This window comes from Numenius arquata, chromosome 21 (assembly GCF_964106895.1).
Source record: "Numenius arquata chromosome 21, bNumArq3.hap1.1, whole genome shotgun sequence".
NCBI lineage: Eukaryota > Metazoa > Chordata > Aves > Charadriiformes > Scolopacidae > Numenius > Numenius arquata.
Window position 1 is genome coordinate 4,452,253 of NC_133596.1, and position 24,674 is coordinate 4,476,926.

Consider the following 24,674-nt stretch of genomic DNA (forward strand, 5'->3'; position numbering starts at 1 on the left):
GCCTCGGCGGGGACCGGCCCCGGCTCCCCCCCCCGGCACCGAGCAGCTTCGCAGAAGTGGAGCAGAGCAGCTTTATTTTATACTCAAAATACTCAGTACAAACAAAGGGGTGAGACAAAGGCTGGTATAAATAGACTGCACGCAAGGCGACGGGGCGGGGGGGGGGGGGGACGGACACAGACACACAGCACCGGGCAGACATAAGGGGACCGGTGTGAGAATGAGGTCCCGCTTCCCCTGTCTGGGATGCTCTGGAAGGAAAGGCCCAAGGTTTCCCCTGCGTGGAGAGCAGCAGTCATGTATGGCAGACGGGATCACCATTTTAGCCAGACAGATCCGTTTTTGCAGGGGGATAACACGGGGGCATTACTCTCCCCCAACTGGGCAGCCCAGCTGCTGGGACAGGGTCAGGCAGAAGCATCAACCGAGATGGGGTTCCAGCCACCATCCCATTTCACAGCCAGCTCTGCAGGGGCAGAGGGCAAAGGCATCCCCCACACAGCGCCCGGGAACTAGATCTCGCACCCCAAAGAGAGCAGAGAAAGGGGATGGTGCCAAACAGCACCCCGTTAACCTGCGGGAGAGAGCAACCGTCACAGCTAGTGCTGCCCTGCACCCCAGCGCTTGGAGAGCCCCCAGGAGCAGCCAGGACAAAGGAGTTCAAGAAATAGCCTTGGCCCACATTTAGCTCAGTAACGTGGCGTCTGCAGCCTGGGAGCAGAAGCAGGCAGAAAATTAATACACCAAACACAGCAAGAACAGAGCAGGCCGCTGGCTGCCCCAAAGATGCCGCCGCGCTCTCTTCCCCAGGCCACGCAGGGGGCAGGCTGGGGACAGCAAACTGAACAATTTATTGCCACCACCACCCCCCTCGTGGTGGCCAAACACAAAGAACAGAACAGATTTGGTCTTAAGTTTTAACACAAAGGAATAACAAAAGCATTTCTCACAAACGCAGCCCCAACGTGAACCAAAAATGACCAAATGGACAGAAGTTTCATCAGTATTTCCCCTCCCTCCCCCCGTTACATAACTGACTTCTTATCCTGCTCTTAACTCAAGCTAAAAACCAAAAAAAGCTCCACCCTCAGCACCACAGAGTTGTCACAAGCAAGGACTCTGTACCAGGACAAGTTGCCACTAAGGTTAAGGAGGGTTTGTGACAAAGTGAACCGCATCCCAAGCCGATTTATTTAGAAATCCTGTTATTTAGCAGAGGAGCAGGGAGCTCCCAGAGAAAGAGGAGCAGGTCTACGACAAAGCCCGAGTGGTCTCTGCCTTGCAGGCATCAGGGAGAGCTCTCGGATCCATCCTGCTTTCTCCCTAGCGAGCAGAGAGCCAAGCAGCAACGTCTCCCCGCTGGCCTGCGGCGGGGATCCCCGGAGGCTCAGAACCTCTCTGCGGCTCTGGCAGAGGCTACAGACATTCAAGGCTCCCCAGGATTGTTTGGGATAACTTAAAAAGCTGCTACGAGAAACAGCAGTTCCTCACCCTGCCAGCAGATGCATTAGGCACGAAGCAGCGTGGGGACAGGAGGTTCCTCTAGCACATTAAGGCACTTCAGCGTCACGCCGCTTCCTCTGCAGTCTGAATCATACCCACACTCAGAATGCTATTTCGGGGGGGGGATAAAAGGCTTAAGGCTTCTGGGGTAACAGTGCCGGGAGGGGGGGGGATGTTTTCAGAGTCTAGTGTTGCTTTATTCCCCAATTCTGTTGGCGACTGAAAGAGTCTGGGTTGCATTTACCTGAGCAAAGCAGGTCCTGCTCCATGAATGGCTACACAAGCCTCCAAAGCCAGAGCTGTGCACACAGGACCCGAGGAGCCTGTAGCACCTTGATGTAATTAGCACTGGTATAACTGGCACACCTGCTCGCCTCTGAAGTCCACAGATTTCTCCTGAACACTCTGATAATCCTCTGGTCTTACTAGTCACACAGGATCTGCACAGAGAATTTATCAGAAAGACCAGGGCATACGTTTCCTTTTAGTGATGACTTTAACTGTCACATTTGCATGTTCAGCATTTGACATGCCTGGAAGGCAATTCAGAATTCATCTCCCAGCAGCAGAGACCACACCAGCTCCAGCAAACACAGCATAAACACATTCCACAAGATCAAAGCCCAACACCGAAGCCCTGAACGATTCCAGTTAGCCAGTCAGCAGCTAAACACTTCTGGCAACAAACCCCCCGATTTCTCAAAAGTTGGAAAAGTCACACATCTTGTACCCGAGCAAAGGGATAGTAAAGTGCTGAGTAGGTTTTGGGTTGTAGGAGCACGAGGCTCCCGAGATTTTCAAGTCTTCATTCCCTGTCTTACTTTGGGGAGTGTTCTTTACTGGGTGATGCAGTTATCTCCCATGTCCTGAGCGTATCTGTCAGATATAGCTGTCCTTAAGTCCTCCACCTCTTTGTGAAGCTGTTTCACCTCCACCAGTTTCTTTGCAAGTCCATCAGGGCTCAGCAAGTCATCCTTCTCCTTAGTAGAGTGCTGCACAACTGTGGAGGCAGAGAAGGGAGTTACGTCGCACGCAATTCTGACCGAGGATCACAGACATTTGCAAGCGAGCCAGAAAAACCAACACACATTTGCAAGAGAGGTACTACTTAATATTTAGTTATTACAGCATGCACCTTTAGAGCTAGCTGACCACAGAGAGAAGGTTCAGAACCCCAGAAATATGAGAACCTTCCATTCTACGCTATGTGTGAGTTAATTAACTCTGTCGCAGCGCAGGAACTGAAGGCTTCGCTCTGCCATCGCTCCGCATACTTACAGCGAATGCCCAGGAGCAGAGAGAGGTTGGGATCCTTGCCCTGAGCCCTGTGAGTGACAATGCTGTAGACAGACTGCAAATCCTGCAGACAACTGGCTAGCTCACTGTGTAACTCCTGGGCCAGGTGGGCTGTCTCAGCTGGCAGCGGCTGGGTTGTTAGCTCTGCCTGCCGGAGTCGCTCCTGAAGGGTCAGGTTCTTCTCAATGAGATCCTGGTTCTGCACCGAAAGCTGAACAAACAGAAGCAGAAGATTAGTGGTCACACTTAAAGCAAAATAACACAACTGTTTGATTGGAACACCGGGAGGAAACTCCTGCACCTCAGGAACACCAAGGGCAGGAGCAGCACATCAAGCCTTCCACACTCTCGCCAGATGAGTGAGTGTCAGTCCTACAGGGTGTGAGCATTTGGCTTTCCTGGCTCAGACAGGAATCAGAATGGTTCGAGTTGGAAGGGACCTTAAAGCCCATCCAGTCCTACCCCCTGCCCTGGGCAGGGACACCTCCCACCAGACCAGGTTGCTCCAAGCCCCCTCCAACCTGGCCTTGAACCCCTACAGGGATGGGGCAGCCCCAGCTTCTCTGGGCAACCTGGGCCAGGCTCTCACCACCCTCACAGCAAAGAATTTCTTCCTAGTATCTAGCTTAAATCTACTCTCTTTCAGTTTAAAACCATTACTCCTTGTCCTATCACTACATTCCCTGACAAAGAGTCCTTCCGCATTTTTTTTCTGTAGGCCCCTTTAGGGACTGGAAGGGAGTCTAAGGTCTCCCTGGAGCGTTCTCTTCTCCAGGCTGAACTGGGAAGCGCCCCGTGATGCTACACTGTCCCTGCTGAGGCATGATGCAACAAAATAAGCTTCCAGGAGGTTGTATACCAGCCGCTCACCCCAACACGGCCATCTCTTCCCTCAAGGGCTGCCATTGTGCTTGACTTCCTTTAGGCTTGAAAATAGGGCTCAGTCTCCTGCCCTTCAGCCAGGGCTGTAGTCTGAGTTTGGAGTCCAGCTCACCACCTTGCTGCCCCCAGCTGGCAAGCTCAGCATCCTCCACCACAACCCACAGCCTCAGCTGAAGTTCCCCAGGCAGAAACTGTCTTTTCTCCTGCTTTTGAACAGAGAAGAGCTCCTTTCAGATCAACTGACTAGCAGGAAGCAGGAGAGGTTGTGCTGCTGACTGCAAATTAAGGGCCTTGCTAAAACACAATCCATTGTTCATTCTGCGCTCGGGCACTCAAAATGCTCTGACCTCTTTCACAGCGGTCCGGAGCTGCTGCAGTGCATTTTCTCTTCTCATCGCCTCCTCTTTCAGAGCTTGGCTTGTCCCCTCTTCCTGAGCCACCTGTTCTTCCAGGTTCTGAAATGGACCACGGGAAAGCAGTAAGTCTAAGTCACTTCACAGCAGATTCTAAATTCCAGGTCTCCCTCTGCAGCCACTTCTCACCTTTACTTGCAAGGACAACTGCTCCATCTTCTTCTGCTGTTTGTCCACAATCTAGAATCAAAAGCAGAGGCATCAGAACTGGCCACTCGGACTCGGAAATACCACCAGGATTTCTCCTGTAGGACAGCATCCCCTCTCCTTCTCTCTCCTGTCCACTTACAGCTTTAAGCAGCACCTCTGTTAGTAGTGGACTTAGATTCCCTGAGGAAAGATACCTGATAAGATGCACCATTAGAATTATCAGCTAAAAACAGACTGGAGAAGTTGCATTCTTGTGGTTTTCCTCTCCCCTCTTCTGCATTCTGCAACTTCTCTCCAGCGTTACTGTAGGAGTGCACAGTTATCACACCAAGAACAGTTTTTAAAACCCCTCCATTTAGAATTCCAGGAACTGCTGCTTCAGTGCAACTGTCACTCCCTATGACTGCAAAAGTCCCTGATTTCATTTTAGCCTCTGGTGTGACTCAGTGGAAGGAAAAATGTGTGATTCCCAGTTGGGACAGTCTGTTACCTTCCTGAGGCGGTCGCATTCTTTCTTCAGAGTGTCATTTTCTATTTTCTGTCTCTCCCCATCCTGGCCAGGAGGTCCTCTCTCCGCATTCTTTACACACTGCTGCACCTTGTCCTGCAAGCTGAAATTAGCAGAACACCATGGGAAAGCCAGCTTTATTTAGGGTGTTCCCCCTTCACTAAACAATATGAGGAGGCAAATGATCTTCATATCAGATCTCAGTGTTGCCCTGTTTGCATCCCAGCTTGCAAACTGCAAGGGCTGTGAAGGAGGGAGTCCCTCTCCCTGGACACAGCCCTACCCACGATCTTGGCATATTTGCAGAGACACAACAATCACAGATTACATAGGTCCAATTTTGCAAGGGTTTACGGTTGAGAGTAATAAACTGAAGACACAAACAAACCCAGGTGATAAAACAGGCGTCCCCTTTCTTTCAGCCACCTGGTTCTGCTCCCACCCTCCACTGCTGGCACACAGAATTTGAACACGGCATTTTGGTGAGCACTCACATAATCATCACAAATCCATGGGAACCTGGTTCTGACAGGTGGGACAGTGGCTGTGCTGAATCATCACCGCTCTTGCGCAGCAACTTCAATGCTAAGATAAAGCTCATTCCAATCCTCCCAATTTTTACCTGCGCACAGTGGAAAGAAGCTCCAGCTCCTTGTGTTTTTGGGTTTCCAGCTGCAACTCTTGCTCCCTGAAAGCAGCCCGGACATCTCCAAGCTCTGTTTCCAGTGCCAGCACCGTTTCCTGCATAGCAGTACTCTTCAGTTCAGATTCCTTCAGCTGCAATAAAGACCATCACAAGACTCTAGAGACCTCCCAGGGGTTTCACCACACACACGTTTCAACTACATTTGCAAGGCAGATTTTTTTACTACCTATCCGGCAGTTCTCAGCTATAGCTCGGAACATTCCTCCAATCCTCCTTATCATCACAGATCAGAGGAAGTTTTACCTTCTGACTCTGTTTCTGGTGGTCCTCAAGGGTTGGTAGATCAGCCAGGTATCGTTCCAGGGTCTCAATTCTCTGTTGTCTCTCCCTGTTTTGTTCAGATTCCTTCTGGCATTTCTTTTTAAGGTTGTTAATGTGTTTGTCTCTTCCCTTTACCTGCAGGGACAGTTACATACAAGTTTAATTTATATAATTTCTTGTCCATTCTTCAGTGCTCTGTAAGCCCACTCATTTACCTTCTTGTACAGCACTCAACACCAGCATACAAGATCACCTTAACTCAGCAGCATTTCTGCTCACTTAGCAAAAGACAGGCTGCTTCTCTGGTTAAAACAGGAGGTACTGAAATACTTCTAACTGCAGGAGGAAGGGCTTTTGCTTATAAACCAAAGTACTCCACAAGGAAATCAGAAAATACCTGCAATAACACGCTGCCACAGAAAACTTTTATCTGTGCATTACACTGACTTTGGCTTCTCAAAGGAAAAACACCTTCCCATCTCTAGAGCAGTGGGATCATACCCTTTCTTCCTGTTTCTTTAACTCCTCTGCATGTTTCTGCATAGTTTCCTTCAGTGACTCCCGGATCAGCTTTGCATCCACCTCTGCAGCAGCCAGTTTTCTCTCCAATTCAATCTTTTCCTTACTGAGGGATTCAGTCTTCTCTGTGAACTGTGCTCGAAGAAAGGTGTTCTCCCGCTGCAGCTCCTGCAAACAGAGACAGCCCATGAATTTGGTTAGTTACAAACTGGCACTAAGCAGCTGTGCTGTGTTCTCAGCCCTCCTAATTCCCAAACATCATTCAGCCCATCTTATATACTGCAGTATTTGAAATAGCACTTGTCAGTGGTGTCAGGCCTTTGCATCACTAGCACAGCTTCTAAACAAACTGTCTCTTCAGGGCTTGAACTCTGAAGAGATCTCAGAGATGACAGGTAACTGGGACCCCATACGAAGGATAATTTTACTCTGCATAGCCCTCCTACTCAGGAAACACCTAATGACAAGTGGTAGGGCCATTGGATTCAATACATATTTCTTACTGTTCCACCCAATTACCTGCATTCGCAACATGTAGACATCTCCATAGGGTGCTGGACAACCAAGCAGGGCACTGTGAACCTGCAGTTCGCTTTCCCGGACCTTCTGCTCTAATTGGGATATGTGTTGTCTTTGTCTGAAAAAAAAAAAAACAAACACAAAACACACCAAACCCCACATAATACACTGTTCTCAAGCATAGAGAGCAATACAACATGAACAGTGCCACCACAACTCTAATGCTCTATACAGTGACAAGTAGAACAGAAAGACAACCCTGCAACTCAGAACTGATCTGCAGAGAAATAATCTGAAAGACAACATTTCTGCCTTTTACATTGGTATTAACTTTTGCTCCCTCCCCTCCCTTCAAAGGCTCCCCCCACCCAGCAATGATTATACATAAAACACACAAGCCTTCATGCTTTGGAGGATCTGTCTTGTCTGTGCAGATAATGAGTAAAATTAATAGACATCAGAGGACTCAAAATGAGCAAGCAGAAAAAGTATTTACAGTCCAAATGCTGAAGGTAGTTTTCGTTAGAACTAACTTTTTCAAAAAGTTTATGGACCACTAACATTAGGTACGAGAAACGTTTGCCTGCCCAAACTCACAAACAAATTTAAAATAAAGACCTCAAAGAGCTCCCAGAAAGTCCTCAAGCAAAAAGGCAGTAGTTTTGACATTCCAGATAATCACGATGTGAACAAAAATCTTTATCCCTTATAAAAGCCAGAAAACTGTAACCAAAATTGATTTATTTGAACCTTTCAGGATCACCATCCTAATTCCAAGAGGAAGGGGAGGTCATGAAAAAAAAATAGGCTGTTCTCAAAGGTCATTATATTATTGTTCTTTGCAACAAAAAAGCTCAATGGGGTAAAAGGGACTCTGAGATACGAGCTTTCCTTGCTCCTTTCAAAACCCTTCCCTTCCAAAAGGAAATGCACTGGAGTCCTTAAGCCATACGTTGGTATCAAACTCTCACCTGTCAATGAGGAGCTCTTTCTCCTTGAGTAGGTTTTCATTGGAGTTCAGGATATTGATCCACTGAGCTGGATCAGGTGTAGGCAGCGAAGGAGGATACATCGAGGGATGGTGGCAGGCGCCTCCATTTTGTAACTGAAAGAGGAGACAAAAAAAGGAAGGAGAGATTTGTGCTCCACAGAGGTAATTGCAACACTGCTAGGGCTATTTTGCACGCCGTGTGCTCATCTGCATGCCAGGACATAGCTATTTCGGTCTCCGTCGATGTCCAAGAACAAGTAACTTTGCCCAAGCACAACTGGAGATTAACAAATAATTTTAGATCACTGTGCTAGCTCACTGGAAACAATTTGTCTCCATTCGGGTACAGCTGGTGGGAAGTCATAAACAAACTGCTTCCATCTAATGAACTGCAGTTAGTTTTACGCATCTTTTTTAAAAAAAAGTCTGTTTCCTAACTCTAGGTACGGAATACAATTATTCCAGAAACTTAAGAACGTCTTGACATGCTTTTTCTTTGCAGTTTCTAGCAGACAGGACATTTCACCTCTTGATCTGAACTGTTGTGCAGTGCTGTAACATAATACAGGGCTGCTCCACATAAGTACCATGTCAAATGATACCTGTGACACCACATGTTGTAAAAACAGATCATTAAGAGACTTTTCAGTGTAAGACAGGGATAAGAACAGGACATTTACCCCCCTTGCTTCATAAGTCTGGGACAACAATTCATGAGCTAAGAGACAGGAAGGGTTTCAAACTCATCCATTCACACGAACAGCTCCCTACCTGCATTTGCTCTACTTGCAACCGCATTTTCTCCAGCTGTTGTTTCCAAGCACTGAGCTCACAGACCCTCTCGTGCGGATGTAGTGTGCAGGTTTCTTGCATCCACGCTCGAGATGGAGGAGTTACAGGTTTTGAAAAGCAACTGTTGGCCTGTAGTCCCGTTGGCATCAGCCTGCTACTGCTCGGCCATGTTCCATCCTGGGGCTCGCAAACTCCATTAGTCCCTGCCGCTTGTTTACTCTCTGGCAGCACCTTATAATGGTCCTTTCCTGCTTCAGCTGCCCCAGAATTTGGATTGAACTTCTGGAATCGGTGGAGAGGGTCAGTGCACAAGCTATCCAGAAAGAGGGACTGGTTAAGGGTCCGCTCAATGGCAGGAGTGTCAAACTTCCAAGCGTCTTCTGTTCTCATGTGATCAGAAACAGGATGCCAGGATTGCTCATAACCATTTTCCCCCGAAGTCCCGTAGAGACGCCTGGGTGGCACCTGGGAAGACTTCCCAGCATTAAAATCTCCAAGTCCCGCATGTTCAGAAGCGGATCCCGGCATAGCAGTTTTTGAAGTACCCTGGGAACAGCTCTGGTCTCCCGCAGCACACAGCTTGGAGGGCGAGGCACCCAACGTAGAAGGCATAACATGGGCTGTTGGGATGGTCACTTGGGTTTTAATGGGTTGGAATGAGGAACCGTTACTGGAATTGCAAAATTCTAGGGAAAGAAGAAGAGTGATGCTCTAATTACAATCCTGAAAATATTCTGACACGAACAGCCTCTCTCTTCTGCTGAACTTTCCAAAGCAACTTTAAAACCCAATTCTTTTCCCCCTGAACACATTCTCTTAAGCAGCAGCAGCAGGAATAAGGCACACCTATGTTCCCACTCACTATGTTTCAGAAGCCTGCTGACATTTTCCTACCACCATAAACCACAGAGAGAATCCAAGTTTATTCTAATCCCTTGTTTTAAACTACTCCAGTACAATCTTAAATCAATAAGGTTATCTTTCTATAAGTTTAGAAATCAAGTCCTTTAAATTGAATAAAAAGGCTGAAACTTACTCAGCTGAACACTGAGACCTTGATTCTGTTCTGCCCGTCCCACAGCTCAGCAACTCTGAACCATAACCAAAGCTAACAGGAGCATTCGCTAAGCCCATGATGAGCTTCAAATGTAGCAAAACAGCAGAGCAAGCAGTTGACCTTCGAACTCCTTCAGGACATTGCAGCAAAAGAGCTTTTTCTAGAGGCTAGAGTAATGGCTCTCACCTTATTGCCACAGGAAATGAGATAAAGTTCAGCGCACGCACCCCAACGTGAGCCCGTCCTGTCAGACGGGCACCAAACCTGGCTACATGGAAATACAGGGTTATTCTTAGCAACTCTCAGGTTTCAATACAGCAACAGCTCAAGAGCTGAGAAAGGCAAACAGCAAAGTGCCTGTTCCCACACCTCGTCCCGACACATTGTGTATCCCGGTAATTCCAGGTTTCTCCGAGACAAACAAGTTTGTTTTCTTCACGGGTTTGGCTGAAGGCCCATCCCCATATGGTGTTTCTTTAACCCAACATCAGGACTGCCAATGTCACCCTTCCACCTGTTTGTTACCTCAAAGCATTGTTACAAGAAGGAATAAAAGGTTACAATTTGAAATCGACCAAAACCAGATTCTGCAAAGACCATCAAACTGCAGGAAAACCATCACAATAAAGGCACAACACCCTCTCCTCAAAAAAATGAGCAGGAAGGGGAGAAAATCTCTTAGACATTACTTGGCTGTGTCTTGGAACTCCAGAGAACACCATGCTACCAAGCTGTCACAAGCATGTTCACCTTGGCAAACAGAAGAGACAGTACCATTTCCTTTTACAGCCCCTAAATTTATACCCCAGTATCGCTATCAGGAACTCGAGTTCCCTGACCAGCACGCCACGTGCGGATGCTGCAATCGGTTCCTTGAGTGTGCTAAGGGTTGTCACAACAACATTTCTGAATAACGTACTGACCTCAGAGTCAGCGTGTCTCAGCCAGCTGTCATTGCCACAATTCAGCCTCAGCTCTTACAAACAAGACTATAACATTACAAACATCCACAAGGGCAACTTCCGAGATTTCCACTATCTCCCCTGCCCTCAGTATGCAACTGGATGTTTTATTATCCTGAGAAGCCAGATGGGACATTAAACACGCACTCTAGTAATATTTCCAGCAATATTTCCACAAGCCAGAGTTTCTAAAAAGCCTTCACTTCCACTCACACATTATTAAGATCTATGGCTCATCCGAAAGGCTCAGGGCAGCTTGTGAAACACACGAATGCGTTATTTTTCTTTTAAAAGAACAACACAAACTTCCTCTCTGCTGAAAGAATCATCAGTGAATCAATAGTGGTTTATGTCACTTTCATGATGAAAACACAGGTGGAAAAGAATTGCTGGGACAAGCAATTTCACAGAACGCGCCTCAGCTGAGAGCAAGGCTGCAGCATTCTTCAGTGAGGAGCACACAGCTCTAACACTGAGGAGACTTACACACAAAGGCACACTCACTTGAAGTCTCTAGGGGCACCTAAAAATCATTTCTAAAAAAAAAAAAAATAATCATAAAAATCACACAACAGACTTGCTGATAAATCACTTGTTGTTGGTCAATATGAACCAGCAAATCAGCGAGGTGGCTCTTTCAGTCAGTTAAAAATGTTTACTACAGTCAGAAGACAACGAAACTAGCTTAGAGAAACAGCAAGTCCCTTAATCACTTGTATATATAACCTGCACTTGTATAGATATCTGTAACAGGCAGGTTATCTATGTACTAAGGCACCGGTTTAGAAATAGTCTCCAAACATCATTACAGATTCTGCTCTTCCCCAGGTTTTACATTCTAGGGTTCAGTAATATTGGGCTATTTAATGCTTCTCGGTCTTCTAAGAAAACTTAAAAAGTCTTTGGCTGTTACTGCACGATCCCATGCTGGCCATCACCTTCTGTGCTGTCTGAGCAGGAGGTCCCAATGCCCCCATCCCTGCTGTCAGCCACGCTTGAACAGCGACTGATGTGGCTCTGGAACTTTGCAGACAACATCGGTGTTTTCCAGTCAGTCTCCAAGAAATGACTCTTCTGACTGGTGCTGGGATCTGGAGAGAAGAAAACAGGGGTATTTATGTCTTAGCCAACACTGAAAAGCCTTTCAAAACACCTAAATAAGTCATATCTAAATACCCATGCTACCAAAACCCAAACTGATCCTTGCTTGACTCCCTGTATTGTTGCTAAAGAAATCTCTCTTGCAAAAGGAAATGGCAGCAAACACGGGGTCAAACAATATCAACAGGAGACTGAAAATCAATCTTGTCACGGAACTCAGAATGCAAAAGCAGCAAATTATATTCCCTTGATAAGTTTGGTAATATTACTCCCAGCTGATGCTCTCAAACTAAAAAGAAGAGCAGCACTGTTGGCACACAGCAATATTGGTAAAGATACATTTTTGCATTAACTATTAAAAATTCTTCCCAATTTATCAGTTATCACCTGAGAGAGGTTCATTATCTCTACCCTCGCATACCCATGCAATTGTTTTATTTTGGAGGAATAAAACACAGGTTTTTTTAATAAAAAGCTTTTGGTAACACACTTTTCTCAGGGCCATGTCTCCTCAGAGAAACTGAAACAGGATCCGACAACAGCAGGGCTTTAAAGAAAGGACTGTCCTTACCCGATGGATTGTTCTGCTGGAGCCTCAGGTCTGGATGTTTCTCAAGAGCAGCCATCTTATCTATCCAGTGAACTACAGGGCAATAAATGAACACATATAAATCATATTTGAAATCAGCATAAACCAAACCCCCTTCCCACTAACCGAGCAAAGGCTACATACAGATCAGCTACTTTTCATTCAGAGCAACACAGTATTTCATATTTAATTAGCATCCCAGCCTGAAGGTATCTCCGTTTCATCCCTGCAGCAACAGAGGCAATACTTAAAAACCCCTTGCAGTTATTATAGGTTTTCCTCATGCCTGAGAAATGAGGAGAGTTCCTGTTTGCAACATTCTCCAGGTATGAAGCAGTTCAGCAGCGCCTTTCAACTGGGGCATGTGTTATCCCCATCCTAGTTATTTATAGAGCATCAGTCACCATGGTACCCTACACGCTGGCTTTATGTCTATGGAGACTAAAAATTTCCCTTTAAAAGTCTTAACTCTAAACCAGTTCATTTCTGCCCTCTGTAGAGGTCACTGAGCAACTGCATGCAGAAATGCAGTCATTCAAAACTTAGGGTTGCTGTTCCATAAATGGCAATCATTATCAATCCAGAGCTTTAGTTTAATTTATCCGAGTACTTCAGGCAGTGAATTTCCTGCCTCTGATGATGTGAGTATGATTTACAGCTCTCAAGCTTTACCATGGAAATTCAAGGCCGCTCTCCTCTCCACCAGTCAAATACTAAAACCTCAATTACCAGCTCTTACAGATTTTTGCTTGACTGATTCAAAGAGCTCATGGAAACCATTAATTCTTAGAAAACATACATATAAATTTTACAACATAGGATAGACATTGGGAATACAATAGGATAGATAATGAATCAGAAGTAGCATTTTACTCAGCAAAGAAATAAAACATTTCTAGGTAAATCTAGTGCTTATTATGGTTAATTCAGGGATGTTTCAGAATCCCGAGTTTAAATCTCAGTCTCTAGCACTACAGACAGACAATTATAACCGGGAAATTCAAGGGTGCTCTCTTGAAATAAAATAGACAAAGCAACCAAAGCATTCCCACCTCACTGTGCACCACCCTCTCACAAACACCACTCCCCCAGAGAGCACCACACCATCAGATAAACCACCACCTTCCAGCAGCAGGCAGAGGGGGTGGGAAGGAACATGTGGAAAAATAAGGAAAAACGGAAGGAGAAAAAGGAAGGGGAGCAGTGGGTCACCAAGAGAGGGGGAGCAGTGCTTCACTCGATGGAGGGGGAGAGCTTGGCGGGTACACGGAGTGATGTGAAGCCTGGGTGCAGGGGGGGCAGCCCTTGGCTCCTCAGAAGGGGATGGGGACAAGAGTGATTTGGGCAGGGAGAGGGGAATGAGGTTGACCCCGGGCAGGGGGAACCGCCTGGAAGGCACAGGCTGATCCCGAGGGGCCGGTCTGTGAGGGGAAGGGGAGCCGGTCCCTGAGGGGAACGGTGTGTTTGGGGGGAGCCGGTCCCTGAGGGGAACAGAAGCGCCGGGGGCCAGTCTCTGAGGGGAAGGGGAACCGATCCTTGAGGGGAACGGTGTGTTTATGGGGAGCCGGTCCCTGAGAGGAAAAGGGGCGGCGGGGACCAGCCCCTGAGGGGAAGGAGAGGACCGTGGACCGGTCTCGAAGGGGTGGGGGGAGCCGCTCCCTGAGGGGAAGCGGGGCGCTGAGCAGCCCATGTGGGATGAGGAGGGATGGTTTCACCGAGGGGGGAAACACAGGAGGTGCCCGTGAGACCCAGCGGCGAGACGGCTCCCGAACGGGCCCGACCCCCCCGCCCTCACCTGGCTCCGTCGCGGCGCTCGCGCTACCCCGCGCGCCGCGACCGTTACCGCCGCGAGAGGGGAGTGGCGGAGAAAAAAAGTGGGCGGGGCGCCGCCCGCCCTTCCCTACCCCGCAGCCTATCGGGCGCGCCGGCCCCGCCCACGCCCTTCTCTCATTGGCTCACCGGGACGCTGAGTCCCCCGCCCCGCAGCTTCGGCGGCTTCTGGCAGAAGAAGATTGGTTGCAGCCGCCACCCGTAGGGTGGGGCTTGAAAGAACCGTACCGGGCTTTGCTCTGCGCATGCTCAGTGGCGGTTCCGGCCCCCGGTTCCGGCCCAGGCCGCGGCCCGGCTCTGGGTCGTATAGGGCAGCGGGGCCTGCCCTGCCCGCTCCCCAGTCGGCCCCAGCCCCACTGTTGCCCCCACATTCTCTCACGGCACAGGCACCACCGACCCCTCAGGGCCTCCCCAAGGCCAGCCCAGGCACCAGGCTGCGGGGCGAGGCCCAGCTCTCCGCCCGCTCGGCTGGAAAGGTCAGCGCCGCCCTGGGTGCTGACGGCAGAAAGGCCATGGTGCTGGGCCCATCGTTATGCCCGGCCACGTCGGGGCTCCACACGTGCGGTGTGGGGTCACCTTCCCTCCCCAGGCAGGGCCAGCCTCCGCCGGAGCAGCGGCACCACCAGCAGCGAGGCCTTATCGGCGATGGAGACCTTCTCCCTAGTGTGGGGTCTGGCACTGGCCCCCATGGGCTGGGTGCTGCTGCTGGCGGCCACGGCCACCTCATGGTGGCGGGAGCTGCCTGAGCGGCCCGGCTACCCCCGTGACCTCTTCTTCAGCGAAGGCCTCTGGGAGAGCTGTGTGGAAGCCCTCACCCAGCCGAGCCCAGCCTGTCGCGCCCTCCAGGAGGACACAGCCCATTTCTGGCCCATGTGGGTGCTGAGAGCGGCCACCGTGGGCTCACTGCTGCTGGGGGCCCTGGCATATGCCCTGGCCATGCTGGGGACACGGTGGTGGGACCCCCCACCACAGCCCAACCTGGTGGCCACTGCCGGGTTCCTGCTGATGCTGGCAGGTGCAACGTACCTGGGTGCTGCTTCCTACATGGCTTATCGGGTGCTGCAGGACTTGGCCAGCCCACAGATCCACCCGGCAGACCGCTTCCACCTGGGGACGTGTCTCTACCTGGGTTGGAGCGGCGGAGGGGCAGAGGTGCTGGCTGGCATCTGCCTGGCCGCCAGCTTCTGCAGGAAGAGGGGGTTCATCCCAAGGCCAGCTGCTGCCCCTTACGAGGTGGATTATTGAGGTGCTGGGACAGACTGGTCCCTGCCGTGAGCATCATGGGATCGTGCTGCTCACTGTGGGGTGACAGCGGCTCCTCAGCCTCCTGCCGTGGCCGTCCTGCACCCCTGTACATCCCTTGGACCACCACTGGTTGGAAGAGGTCGGTCCCTTTCCCACCTTTACCTCTTTTCACTCTTAATTTTTCACTCACTTGCCTGTTACTTGATTGTGCTTTAATCCTTATGCAGGTTTTAGCCTCTGCAGCTGCTGCTAAATAAAGAGCATCCTTGTACCCAGCTGTAGCACGTCTGTAAAGGACCGGGTGGCATAGGGAAGAGCAGGACCCCTCCGCCATTTCCAGGATGACCACATCTCCTTCCACATCCTGCCCCGCGCTCTCCCCTTGCCCCTTGTGAGCTGCACAAAGCCCCCAGAATACCCCAGTCCTTCCCAGGACGCCTTCCCTGCTTCATTGCCCTTCCTGCCCTCGCAGCGCCATCAGAGCCCAGCCCTGTCCCCCCATCCCATGGGTGGGTGCCATTGTCCCCGAGCTGGGCCGGGGAGAGGGGAAGGAGCGGGGCACAGAGGGATGCCACAACCCCTTGAGGATGGTGGCACGTGGCACGGGACATTTCAGCACCAAGAAGAAACATCAGCCTTCGTTGGCACAGTTTTATTTACAGCAGAAAAGGCTGGGCCGGTGTGTGTGGTGGGGGCACGTTCTTCCAGGAAAAGGCCCCCCGTTGCGAACACGCAGCCAAGGAAAAATGTCCTTGAAAAAAAGCAAGACTGTCACTACAACATCCCACCCTAGGGAGGGGGGATGTAGCAGAAGCCACTTCTCCTGCGGCAAGTCCACACTGCGGGGCTGAGCCTTCAAAAACATCATCAATCCCCTCGTGCAGCCCCCCAGCACGGGCAGAGCGCCCGCTTTGCTCCCGCAGCACCGTGACTTTTATCGGCAACAATTCATGCCAGAGAGGTCCTGGTGGAGTGTCAGGGTTCAGCCGCCTCTTCGGGGGGGCCGTGCTCCGCCCCGAGCCCCCTGTGGGGGTCCTGGCCCTCCTGCCGTGCCCACCACTCCTGCAGCTCCTGGTACAGCTCCTGGTGCTCCTCCTTCCAGCGCGTGAACTTCTCCGAGGTGAGCGCAGCGTCGCTCAGCAGCTGCTCCAGGGCCTGCAGCTCCTCCAGCTTCGCCTGCCGAGAGGAAGGGCGCGTTTTGGGGTGGCTGCCTGCCCCAGGGCAGGGGGCTTTATGGGGGAGCCAGGGGGGCTGTGGGTTCCCACCTTGAGGGTGCTCTGCAGGGCCCGCACCGCGTGCACCTTCTCGTTGATGTGGGGGTTCTTGTTGCGCCGGATGAAGGACTTGCGGCACTGCTCCTGCGTCAGGAACCGCTGCCGCCCGATGAGGGACACCCCCCCCTGCTTCAGGCACCGCATCAGGCACTCGAGATCCTCCCCGGTGGGCTCTTGGCGAGGAGAGGGGGCACTGTAGCAGGGGGGGGGCAGCCCCAAAACCCCATGGGGCTGCCCCCACACAAGACCCTGCCCGGAGAGCACCCCAAGGCACCATGTGGTTCTCACGCAAACACATCCCAACTTGAATTATCCCCCCCCGCCCCCAGCACACACACACCCACAAAAGGGTGGCCCTAACTTTGATTAAAGGGTGCACACAAGGTGACAGATGTCACCCCCCAGCACCTACCCACGGGCGAGCAGGGCCGGGGGCTACCCTGGGGGCTGCTGGACTCGCCGCTGGCCGCGAAGAGGTGGGCTTTCTCCGGGGCATTTTGCAGCCTCTTCTTTGGCTGGGGGAGAGATGGGATGGGAGGTGAGATGAGGATCTCCTGTCCCCTCCCCAGGATCTCCCCTGGGGTCACTCACCGAGTCGCATCCGTGCCTGGGGGACTCATCATCAGGGTCTTCGGCTTCTGTCTCGCTGTAGCAGTCTGGAGGCCACAGATGAGGATGGTGGCAGTGGGAAGCCCCAGGCTGGCCCCCCCACGCCCTCCCCAGGGCTGAGCATCCCCCCCGCCCTCCTCTCAGGGAGCATTTCTCACATATCCCCCAAATCACAAGCAAAGCTCCCAGGGGTCCCATGCAGGGGCTGCAGCGCCAGGCACGGCTGCCCCACCTGGACCCCCAGCTCCCCCAGGGTCCCCATCTCCTGCAGGGGAACCGACCCCATCTCCCACCCTGGGAAGGGGCCGTTACCTTCCTCCCTGTCTGGGACCGACTGGTGGGCTAGTGTGTACTTCGTTTTGGCTGTTACCAGGTGACTGACCCACCTGGGGAAGGAAAGGATGGTTGGACAGACGGAGGGTGATGGCCAGCCCGGTGTGGTGGGACCACAATGGGCTGTCACCCACCGGCGCGTTACTCACATGCTCAAATCAGCCAGCGTTTCTGCAGCGAAGACGAAGGGCTTGTACCTCTGATGGGAGAGCTGGAACACGCTGGAAGAGGACAAGCCCTTGCTGCTGGGGCCACCCAGCACCAGAGCCAGCCCCAAGCCCCCGTCCAGCCTCCCCCACACCACAGCCCCCCTGTCCCAACCCAGCACAGGGATCTGGGCTTTTCCCTGCCATCGGACATGCTCTGGTCCTCAGCCCCAGCCCAGATAACACCAGTAGCACAATGTATGTCTTGCTCAAAGCATGGGCTCCCATCGTTGTAAGATGTGAGGTCCTGCCAGCCCTGCAGGGACCCCACCAGCCCCGTGGGGACATTGCCATCACCGCAGGGACATGCAGGTAGCACCCAGCAGGGCTCATCGGCATGCACCCTTGGGACAGCATCGTCCCCTCCACCACCAGCTGGGAGGTCCGCAGTGAGAGAGACCCCACTCACTATTTCTTCTTCTGCTCCCTCGTGCTCTCCAGGTCATAGGTGGCCACGTTGATGAGACCTGCAGCCTTCTCATCCTGCGAGGGGGACACAGCCACGTTCACCGCCCGCCTCGGCTGCCCCAGGTGGGGATCGAGGACACCCAGCATCCCCACTCACGTTGGGGTGGTGGTACCAGTAGAGCGTGTGGCCCTTCAGCACAAACCAGCACCGCTTCCACTTCTGGGCCATGAAGCCCACGTGGTCTTTCTTCTTCAGGAGCCAGCCATCGCAGTCTACCCGGCCCAGGTCCCGGCACGAGACCCGCCGGCGGCTCAGCCTGGTCGCCACTCCTGCTGGCCACAGTGGTGGTGGTGGTGGGGTTAATAGCAGGGGGGAGAGCTCAGGAGAGAGCCCCCAGCCCCGTTCGCCCCAGCCGTGGCGACGGGTCCCACTCACCTTTTGGTCTGCGTCCCGTCTGGGGGCTGGCCTGGACGGGGAGACAGAGATGAGTTAGGGATCATGCAGGGGGAGTGAGGGCAGGGCAGCGCTAGCTGAGACCCCCAGCAGCATCCCCAGCCCCCTAGGGAGCCCCCCAACTCACACACCCCACAGCAGTGACCTCAGAGAGGAATCCCCCCCCCCCCTGCCCAGGGATGGGCGTTTTGCCTCCCAGCTCAGGCAGGACATGAAGTCCTGCATGTCCCCCATTGATGTCTCCCCAGGGACCCCCCCCCCAAGGCTCAGCGCTCCTCTCCCACCCACTCTCACCTCCTCGGGGAGCTGGCCGGGCTCTGCACCCCCAGCCTCTGTGGCAGGGGCTGCCGTGGGGCTGAGCTCTGACACGCAGGGTCCGGTGACAGCGGGGACACCCGGGGAGGGGGGGGTGCCCAGCGGGGTGTCACCCTCCCACGCTGCCTCCTCCTCTGGAGGACCTGCAAACAGTGAGCGGGGCTCCAGCCTCCCATCCTGAGGGAATAAACCATCCCGTCCCCGGACACCCCCTCCGCTCCCCTCCTACCGCAACCGGGCAGCCCCGGCAGCTGCCCCACGGCCGCCCCGGACAGCCCCGCGTCCCGCTCGTCCCTTCCGTCCTCTTCGTCGGTGACAGGGTCCGGTGCCGAGTCTGGCCCCGAGTCCAAGTCAGCAGCAGCGCTGTGGGGAGAAGGGATCCCTGAGCCAAAACACCCCCCGACCGCTGCGGGGGTCCCACTGTTGGGCTCCGTCCGGCCCCGCGCTCGCTCGGGGCACCCTCGGTTTTCCCTGCCGCTGGCTCCGTGCACGCCTTTCCATTCCGGGAGAGGAGAAGGGTCATGTCTAAATATAGTTTCAACCCCATTAAAACGTTACCAAGTGAATGAATTACAAACACAGCCGCTTTTTTTTTGTTGGTTTTTTTTTGGTTGGTTTTTTTTTTTTTTGTTTGGTTTTTTTTTCCTTTTCATTCCTTAAGACTACTGGCAGCTTTCCAGGCAACTCACAGGCAGCTGCCACGCTGCCGGCACCTCTCCCCGCAAAAGAGTTGGGAAGGGGCACCCAAACACCTCCAGGCTGGGGGTGTTGGGGGTCTCAGGGGACAGGGCTCACCTGGAGGTCAGGGACACGGGGCTGCCTGGGCACTCGCCGTTCCTGGTGCTGGGGGGATCCGCAATATCCAAAAGTCCTCCCAGGAGCTGGGGAGGGAGTGTCAGGACCAGCCCATATCCCACCATGGTCCCCCAGAACGTTAGGGACCAGTGTGGTGGGAGATGCCCAGCCCTGAGCATCCCTGCCTGCTTCCCAGCACAGCCCAGTGCGGCACGGGGGCTGTACTGGGAGCACTGGCATCACTCACCTGCTGCCTGGGAGAGGGGGGAGAGCCAGGCAGGTCGAGGGGGATCTTCTTCAGCACCAGTGTCACCCCACTCGTCTTCTCCAGCAGCTTCTTTGCCAGGTTGACGCGTGTCCAACCCACCTGCACAGCCCCCGGTGAGCCATGGCCCCAGCCCCACACCGCCCCACGGCTGCCCAGCCCCAGCCCCACGGCTCCCGCAGCCCCCACATCCTCCCCAGCTGCAGATCCCACTGATCTCCCCGGCCATGGTTCCTGTGTCCTGCACGATTCCCCAGCCACAGCTCCTACATCCCCCAAATCCTCCTCTGCAGTGGCCCCCGCTTTCCTCAAGCCCCCCTCCCCCCCCAGCTGTTGCATCCCCCAGGTCCTGTCCTGCTGCAGCTCCCACATCCCCCGAATCTCCCCCCGGCAGCAGCTCCTGTGTCCCCCAGACCTTTCCCAGCCACGGCTCCTGCATTCCGCAGGTCACAGCTCCTGTGGCCCCCCCAGATCCTCCCAGCTGCAGGTCCTGTGTCCCCCAGATCCTCCCATCCCTGCGGCCCCCACCACGTCAGGGCTCCCCCAGCCACAAATTCATTGCTGAAACTAGCCCCCAAGCCCCTGTCCCCCCGACTCACCACGACCTGCTCATTGACCTGCACGATCTCGTCTCCGGGCAGGATGCGGCCCCCGTGGGCAGCCAGGGCCTGGGGCAGAGGCAGGGTGGGAGCGGGGTGCCCGGCCCTGGGCGCCCCCCCCGCCCCCAACTAATCCACACTCAGTTCTCCCAGCTGGGGAGAACCCGGGGGGGTTAACCATTAACCGGGAGCCTGACCGTGCTGGGCACCAGCCGGAGTGGCTGGTGGGATCTGGGTGCAGAGGGGGGCTCCCACCACAGCCCAGGCTGTGCTCACTCATGAGACGAGTTGCACGGTCTCGGGCTGCAAGCAGCCCCCTCAAGCTCTGAGTCGGGAGGTTTGGGGGGGCAGATTAGAGCCCTAAGAGGCTCGCAGGATCCTGCCGGATGGGTTGTAGCTGGGATGGGAGGTATTCCCCACGGCAGGCGCTAAAAGGGGGTGACTGAGGGACAGAGTGGCACTTGGGGGGGATGGGACAGAGTGGGAGGGGCAGCCCCTCACTCACCTCCGAAGTGGTTGCAGACACGAAGTGCAGGCAGGAGCTGGTGGAGGTGATCTCGAGGCCCTAGGGGGGGCGAGAGGGAGGCATGAGGGGGTGCAGGGAGTACCAGGGGGTCCTGGGGCAGCTGGGGGCACTGGGGACTCACCAGCGGGGCAGTGGGGGGAGGCGATGGGGGTCTTCCCAGTGCGTCAGAGGGCAGTGCTGGAGTGTCAGGGGACATCGGGGGGCTCCCCCATGGGCTGTGGGGCTGCGTTGGGGTGTCAGGAGATGTTGGGGGGCTCCCCCACAGGCCAGAGGGCAATGCCAGAGTGTCAGGGAACAACGGGGGGCTGCCCTGTGGGCCGGGGGGCAGCACCAGCCCCACACGCTGCAGCACAGCCCTGCGGTCCAGCAGTGTGGGGGGGCTGCAGCCCACGATGCTCTCGCAGATGCCCACGATGTGCTGGCACTGTGGGTGGCAGGGGGGGGTGGGGTGGTTGAGGGGGGGCCCTGGCAGCACCGGGCCCCCTCATGCCCAACACCGCTTCCTCACCCAGCACTTACAATCTGCAGGATCCGGCTGTCCCTCTCAGCCGCGGGGCAGTCCTGGGGGGGGGCAAAATATGGGGTTGAGCAGGACCCCCACAGGGAACCACCCCCCGGTACCACATTCCCCATCACCCCTGCCCTCCCCCCTCCTCCACCAGGCAGAGTTTTGGGGGAACAGGAGAGTAGATGGCTGGTTTCTCTTCCCCAACCCCGACATCGTGCCCATCACCATGGCCTCTGGGCAACCTGGACCCCCCCCCACCGTGGTCACCCACCTCCTGCAGCGTCTCTGCCAGCTGGGTGCAGAGCAGGACGATGTCCCGGCTGGCCGAGAAGTCATTGAGGGTGGAGAAGAGGTACCTGGGGGGGGACACACAGAGAGCTCAGCCCCGGGCAAGGGGTGTCCCCAGCACCCATGGGTGCCCCCACCCACCCCGGACCTGTTGAGCCAGGAGAAGAGCCCCTTGGCAGCCCCGACCAGATCGACGACGCGGGCCAGGAGGGCGAGGGGGGGTGGCTGGGGGGCAGCCTCTGCCGGCGGCCCCCCCAGCACCAGGCCCTGGATGTCCTGCGCCAGCTCCTGCAGCCTCTCCGTCAGCGTCCGCAGGCTGGTGCTCACCAGTCCCGCGTCCTGGGGGGGGGACATGGGACATCGGGGGACAGAAGGGCAGCAGGGGTCTACAGAGTGCTTTCACATCCCCAGTTCACCCAGCCCAGGGTGCCCCCACATCCCCCTCCACACAATCCAGGGTGTCCCTGTGTGTCCCCCTCCACCTGGCCCAGGGTGTCCCCACGTCCCCCACCTCAACCCAGCCCAGGGTGGCCCCATGTCTCCCCTCCATTTAGCCCAGGATGCCCTCACATCCCTCCCCTCCACCCAGCCCAGGGTGCCCCTGTGTCCCCCCTCCAGCCAAAGGTTTCCCCATGTCTCCCCCCTCCACCCAGCCCAGGGTGTCCCCATGTCCCTCCCCTCCACCCAGCACAGGGTACCCCTACATGCCCCCCCTCCAGCCAGCCAAAGGTTTCCCCGTGTCCCCCCCACCCTCCACCCAGCTCAGGGTGTCCCCACATCCCCGGTTCTACCACGGCAGCCCTACAGCACCCATGGGTGCCAGCACTCACCAGGGCACGGAGCTGCTCCACGGCCTCCAGCAGCAGTTCCTGGTGCCCCAGGCGCCGCACGCCCAGTGCCTCCAGGGTCCCCACCGACAGCCCCAGCAGGTCGGGCCCCGCCAGCCCCCAGGTCTCGAAGGGGTACCCCTGCACCGCCGGGTCCAGCCCTGCCACAGCCCCTGCTCTAGCACCAGCCAGACACCACGGGGTGGGGGGTGACGGGGCAGCACCCCCACGCTGATGTCCCCACTGGTGACTCCTGGCTGCCAGGAGGGCCCTCTCCATGCAATGAGTTTGCTTGGTCTCAGCCCAGGTGGTAGGGATGGCCGGACCCCCCCACCTCACACACACCCGGCAAGATCCAGGGACTGAACCCCCCCGCCCTCCCCAGGGACAAGGAGTGAGGGACAGGAAAGGTTTGCCACCACCCCCCCCCCCCCAGCCACACCAACCCACCCGTGCGTCCTCAACCCAGGGACAGACCACCCCAGACCCACACCTCAGGGACAGCAGCAGGGTCCCCTCCCGGGGTGTGGAGGAGTTGGGGGGGCATGGGGGGGGGGTGGTGGTGGTGGTATCTCACCTCGGAGCCAGGCGGCCGCCTGCACGGGGCCCCAGGCACCCACGGGCTCCATGGCGGCCAGGCCGGAACCGGCGACGGGAGCGGCTGCTCACCTGCGCCAGGGACGGGCGGCCCCATTGGCGCACCCTTCTGCCGCTCACCGCGGCCTCCACCGCCCGCCCAGTACGGCCCAGTACAGCCCAGTACAATCCCACGACGCACCCCACTGAGTCACGGGCCGGACGGTGACACACGGCCACCGAAACACCCCCCCCCCCTCCCCCCAGGGAAACAGCACCCTCCCAGGGAGGTGTGTCCGTCGTCGTGCCCCCCCCCCAGCATCAGTTTCCCCCAGCTGTGAGATGAGGTGTCCCCCCCACCCCACAACCACAGCACGCAGTGAGGGCTGAGTCCCAACAGAACTCATGACACTAGTGGGTGTCCACCAGTTTCCCCCCAGTTGTGAGATGAGGTGTCCCCCCCCGCCCCACAACCATGGCACGCAGTGAGGGCTGAGTCCCAACAGAACTCATGACACTAGTGGGTGTGTGTTGTTCCCCCCCCCCCCGAAACCAGGTTGGGCCCCACAGACCCCTGGCGAGCCCCAGCTCAGCCCTCCCCCCCCCCCCCCCCCGATGGTGAATTGCAGGGGGCGGGGGTCACCACCCACCCCCCCAGGCACAATTCCCACCCTTTCCTTCCCAGGTGGGGAAACTGAGGCAGGGGGGGACCACACTTACAGGCCTGCGGAGGGGCTGCCCCGGCTGAACCTGGCTCTCGTTGACCACCCCCCACCAGATCTGCCCTGGGCTGGCGCTGGGCCCCCCCGCCAGCGCCTCGGCGCCCGTCTCCCCCCGCCCTGCCGTGTGCGCTTGGGGGAGCAGCGGGCGCTGATCGGGGCTGACAGCTGCTCGGCGCTCGCCGGGTACGTTGCCGCCCTTCCCGAGGGGGCCGCGGGGACGGCAGGCGGGCGACGGACGCAGATCCCTCCCGTGGTGGTCAGGGCGGGGGGGTCTCCTGAGGTTTGGGGGGGGACGGACCCCAGCCCCGCTGCTGGTGCTGCCCCACGGGGCCTGATCCTGCTGCTCCCCATCGCGCCATGATCATCCGCCCCCGACGCCTAACCCCGGGATACTTCCGACTGCTCCAGGTAAGGGGCGAGCGGGGTTGGGGGGGAGCTTGTGGGGACCCCCAGGACCCTGCACCAGGCCTGCTGGCCACGGGGGCCATGCCCAGCCGTATCCTGGCTCCAGGCTGACAACGAGGGTGCTGTTGGTGGAACCCCACAATCGCTACGTGGGGCACCCCAAAAGCACTCCGGGACCCCAAAGCTACCCCCATTCCCTTACATCCCAGGGCAGGTGTGATGGGGACCTTCAGGGCACAG

At 55.5% G+C, this 24,674-nt stretch overlaps 3 protein-coding genes across 4 annotated transcripts; 1 reads left to right on the forward strand and 2 right to left on the reverse strand.

Moving 5' to 3' along the window:
* Window positions 1-58: 58 nt before the first annotated feature.
* On the reverse strand, window positions 59-14,100 carry CEP85 (centrosomal protein 85). Of its 2 annotated transcripts, XM_074162238.1 has the most exons (14): window positions 14,045-14,100; window positions 12,232-12,303; window positions 11,498-11,650; window positions 8,520-9,226; window positions 7,729-7,862; window positions 6,758-6,875; window positions 6,221-6,406; window positions 5,702-5,854; window positions 5,375-5,529; window positions 4,735-4,855; window positions 4,224-4,274; window positions 4,029-4,136; window positions 2,782-3,010; window positions 59-2,503 (listed from the first exon to the last, which is right to left on the reverse strand). In XM_074162238.1, the coding sequence occupies exons 2-14, from the start codon at window positions 12,284-12,286 to the stop codon at window positions 2,340-2,342; spliced, it is 2,334 nt and encodes a 777-aa protein (XP_074018339.1). In that variant the 5' UTR covers window positions 12,287-12,303; window positions 14,045-14,100; the 3' UTR covers window positions 59-2,339. The 2 variants fall into 2 exon arrangements, with proteins under 2 accessions (XP_074018339.1, XP_074018340.1); XM_074162239.1 differs by lacking the exons at window positions 11,498-11,650; window positions 12,232-12,303; window positions 14,045-14,100 and adding an exon at window positions 9,577-9,789.
* Window positions 14,101-14,724: 624 nt separating this feature from the next.
* LOC141474120 (claudin-19-like) lies at window positions 14,725-15,324 on the forward strand. The gene has a single exon (XM_074161841.1). The coding sequence runs from the start codon at window positions 14,725-14,727 to the stop codon at window positions 15,322-15,324; it is 600 nt and encodes a 199-aa protein (XP_074017942.1).
* Window positions 15,325-15,951: 627 nt separating this feature from the next.
* On the reverse strand, window positions 15,952-23,360 carry CNKSR1 (connector enhancer of kinase suppressor of Ras 1). The gene is made up of 21 exons (XM_074161972.1): window positions 23,309-23,360; window positions 22,735-22,892; window positions 22,053-22,243; window positions 21,888-21,972; window positions 21,628-21,669; window positions 21,230-21,532; window positions 21,088-21,147; window positions 20,583-20,651; window positions 19,966-20,085; window positions 19,719-19,804; window positions 19,153-19,286; window positions 18,903-19,066; window positions 18,591-18,621; window positions 18,312-18,484; window positions 18,156-18,229; window positions 17,690-17,761; window positions 17,520-17,593; window positions 17,190-17,254; window positions 17,011-17,113; window positions 16,590-16,771; window positions 15,952-16,500 (listed from the first exon to the last, which is right to left on the reverse strand). Exons 1-21 carry the CDS (start codon window positions 23,358-23,360, stop codon window positions 16,300-16,302), a joined length of 2,439 nt encoding a protein of 812 aa, XP_074018073.1. The 3' UTR covers window positions 15,952-16,299.
* Between the last annotated feature and the right edge of the window lie 1,314 nt (window positions 23,361-24,674).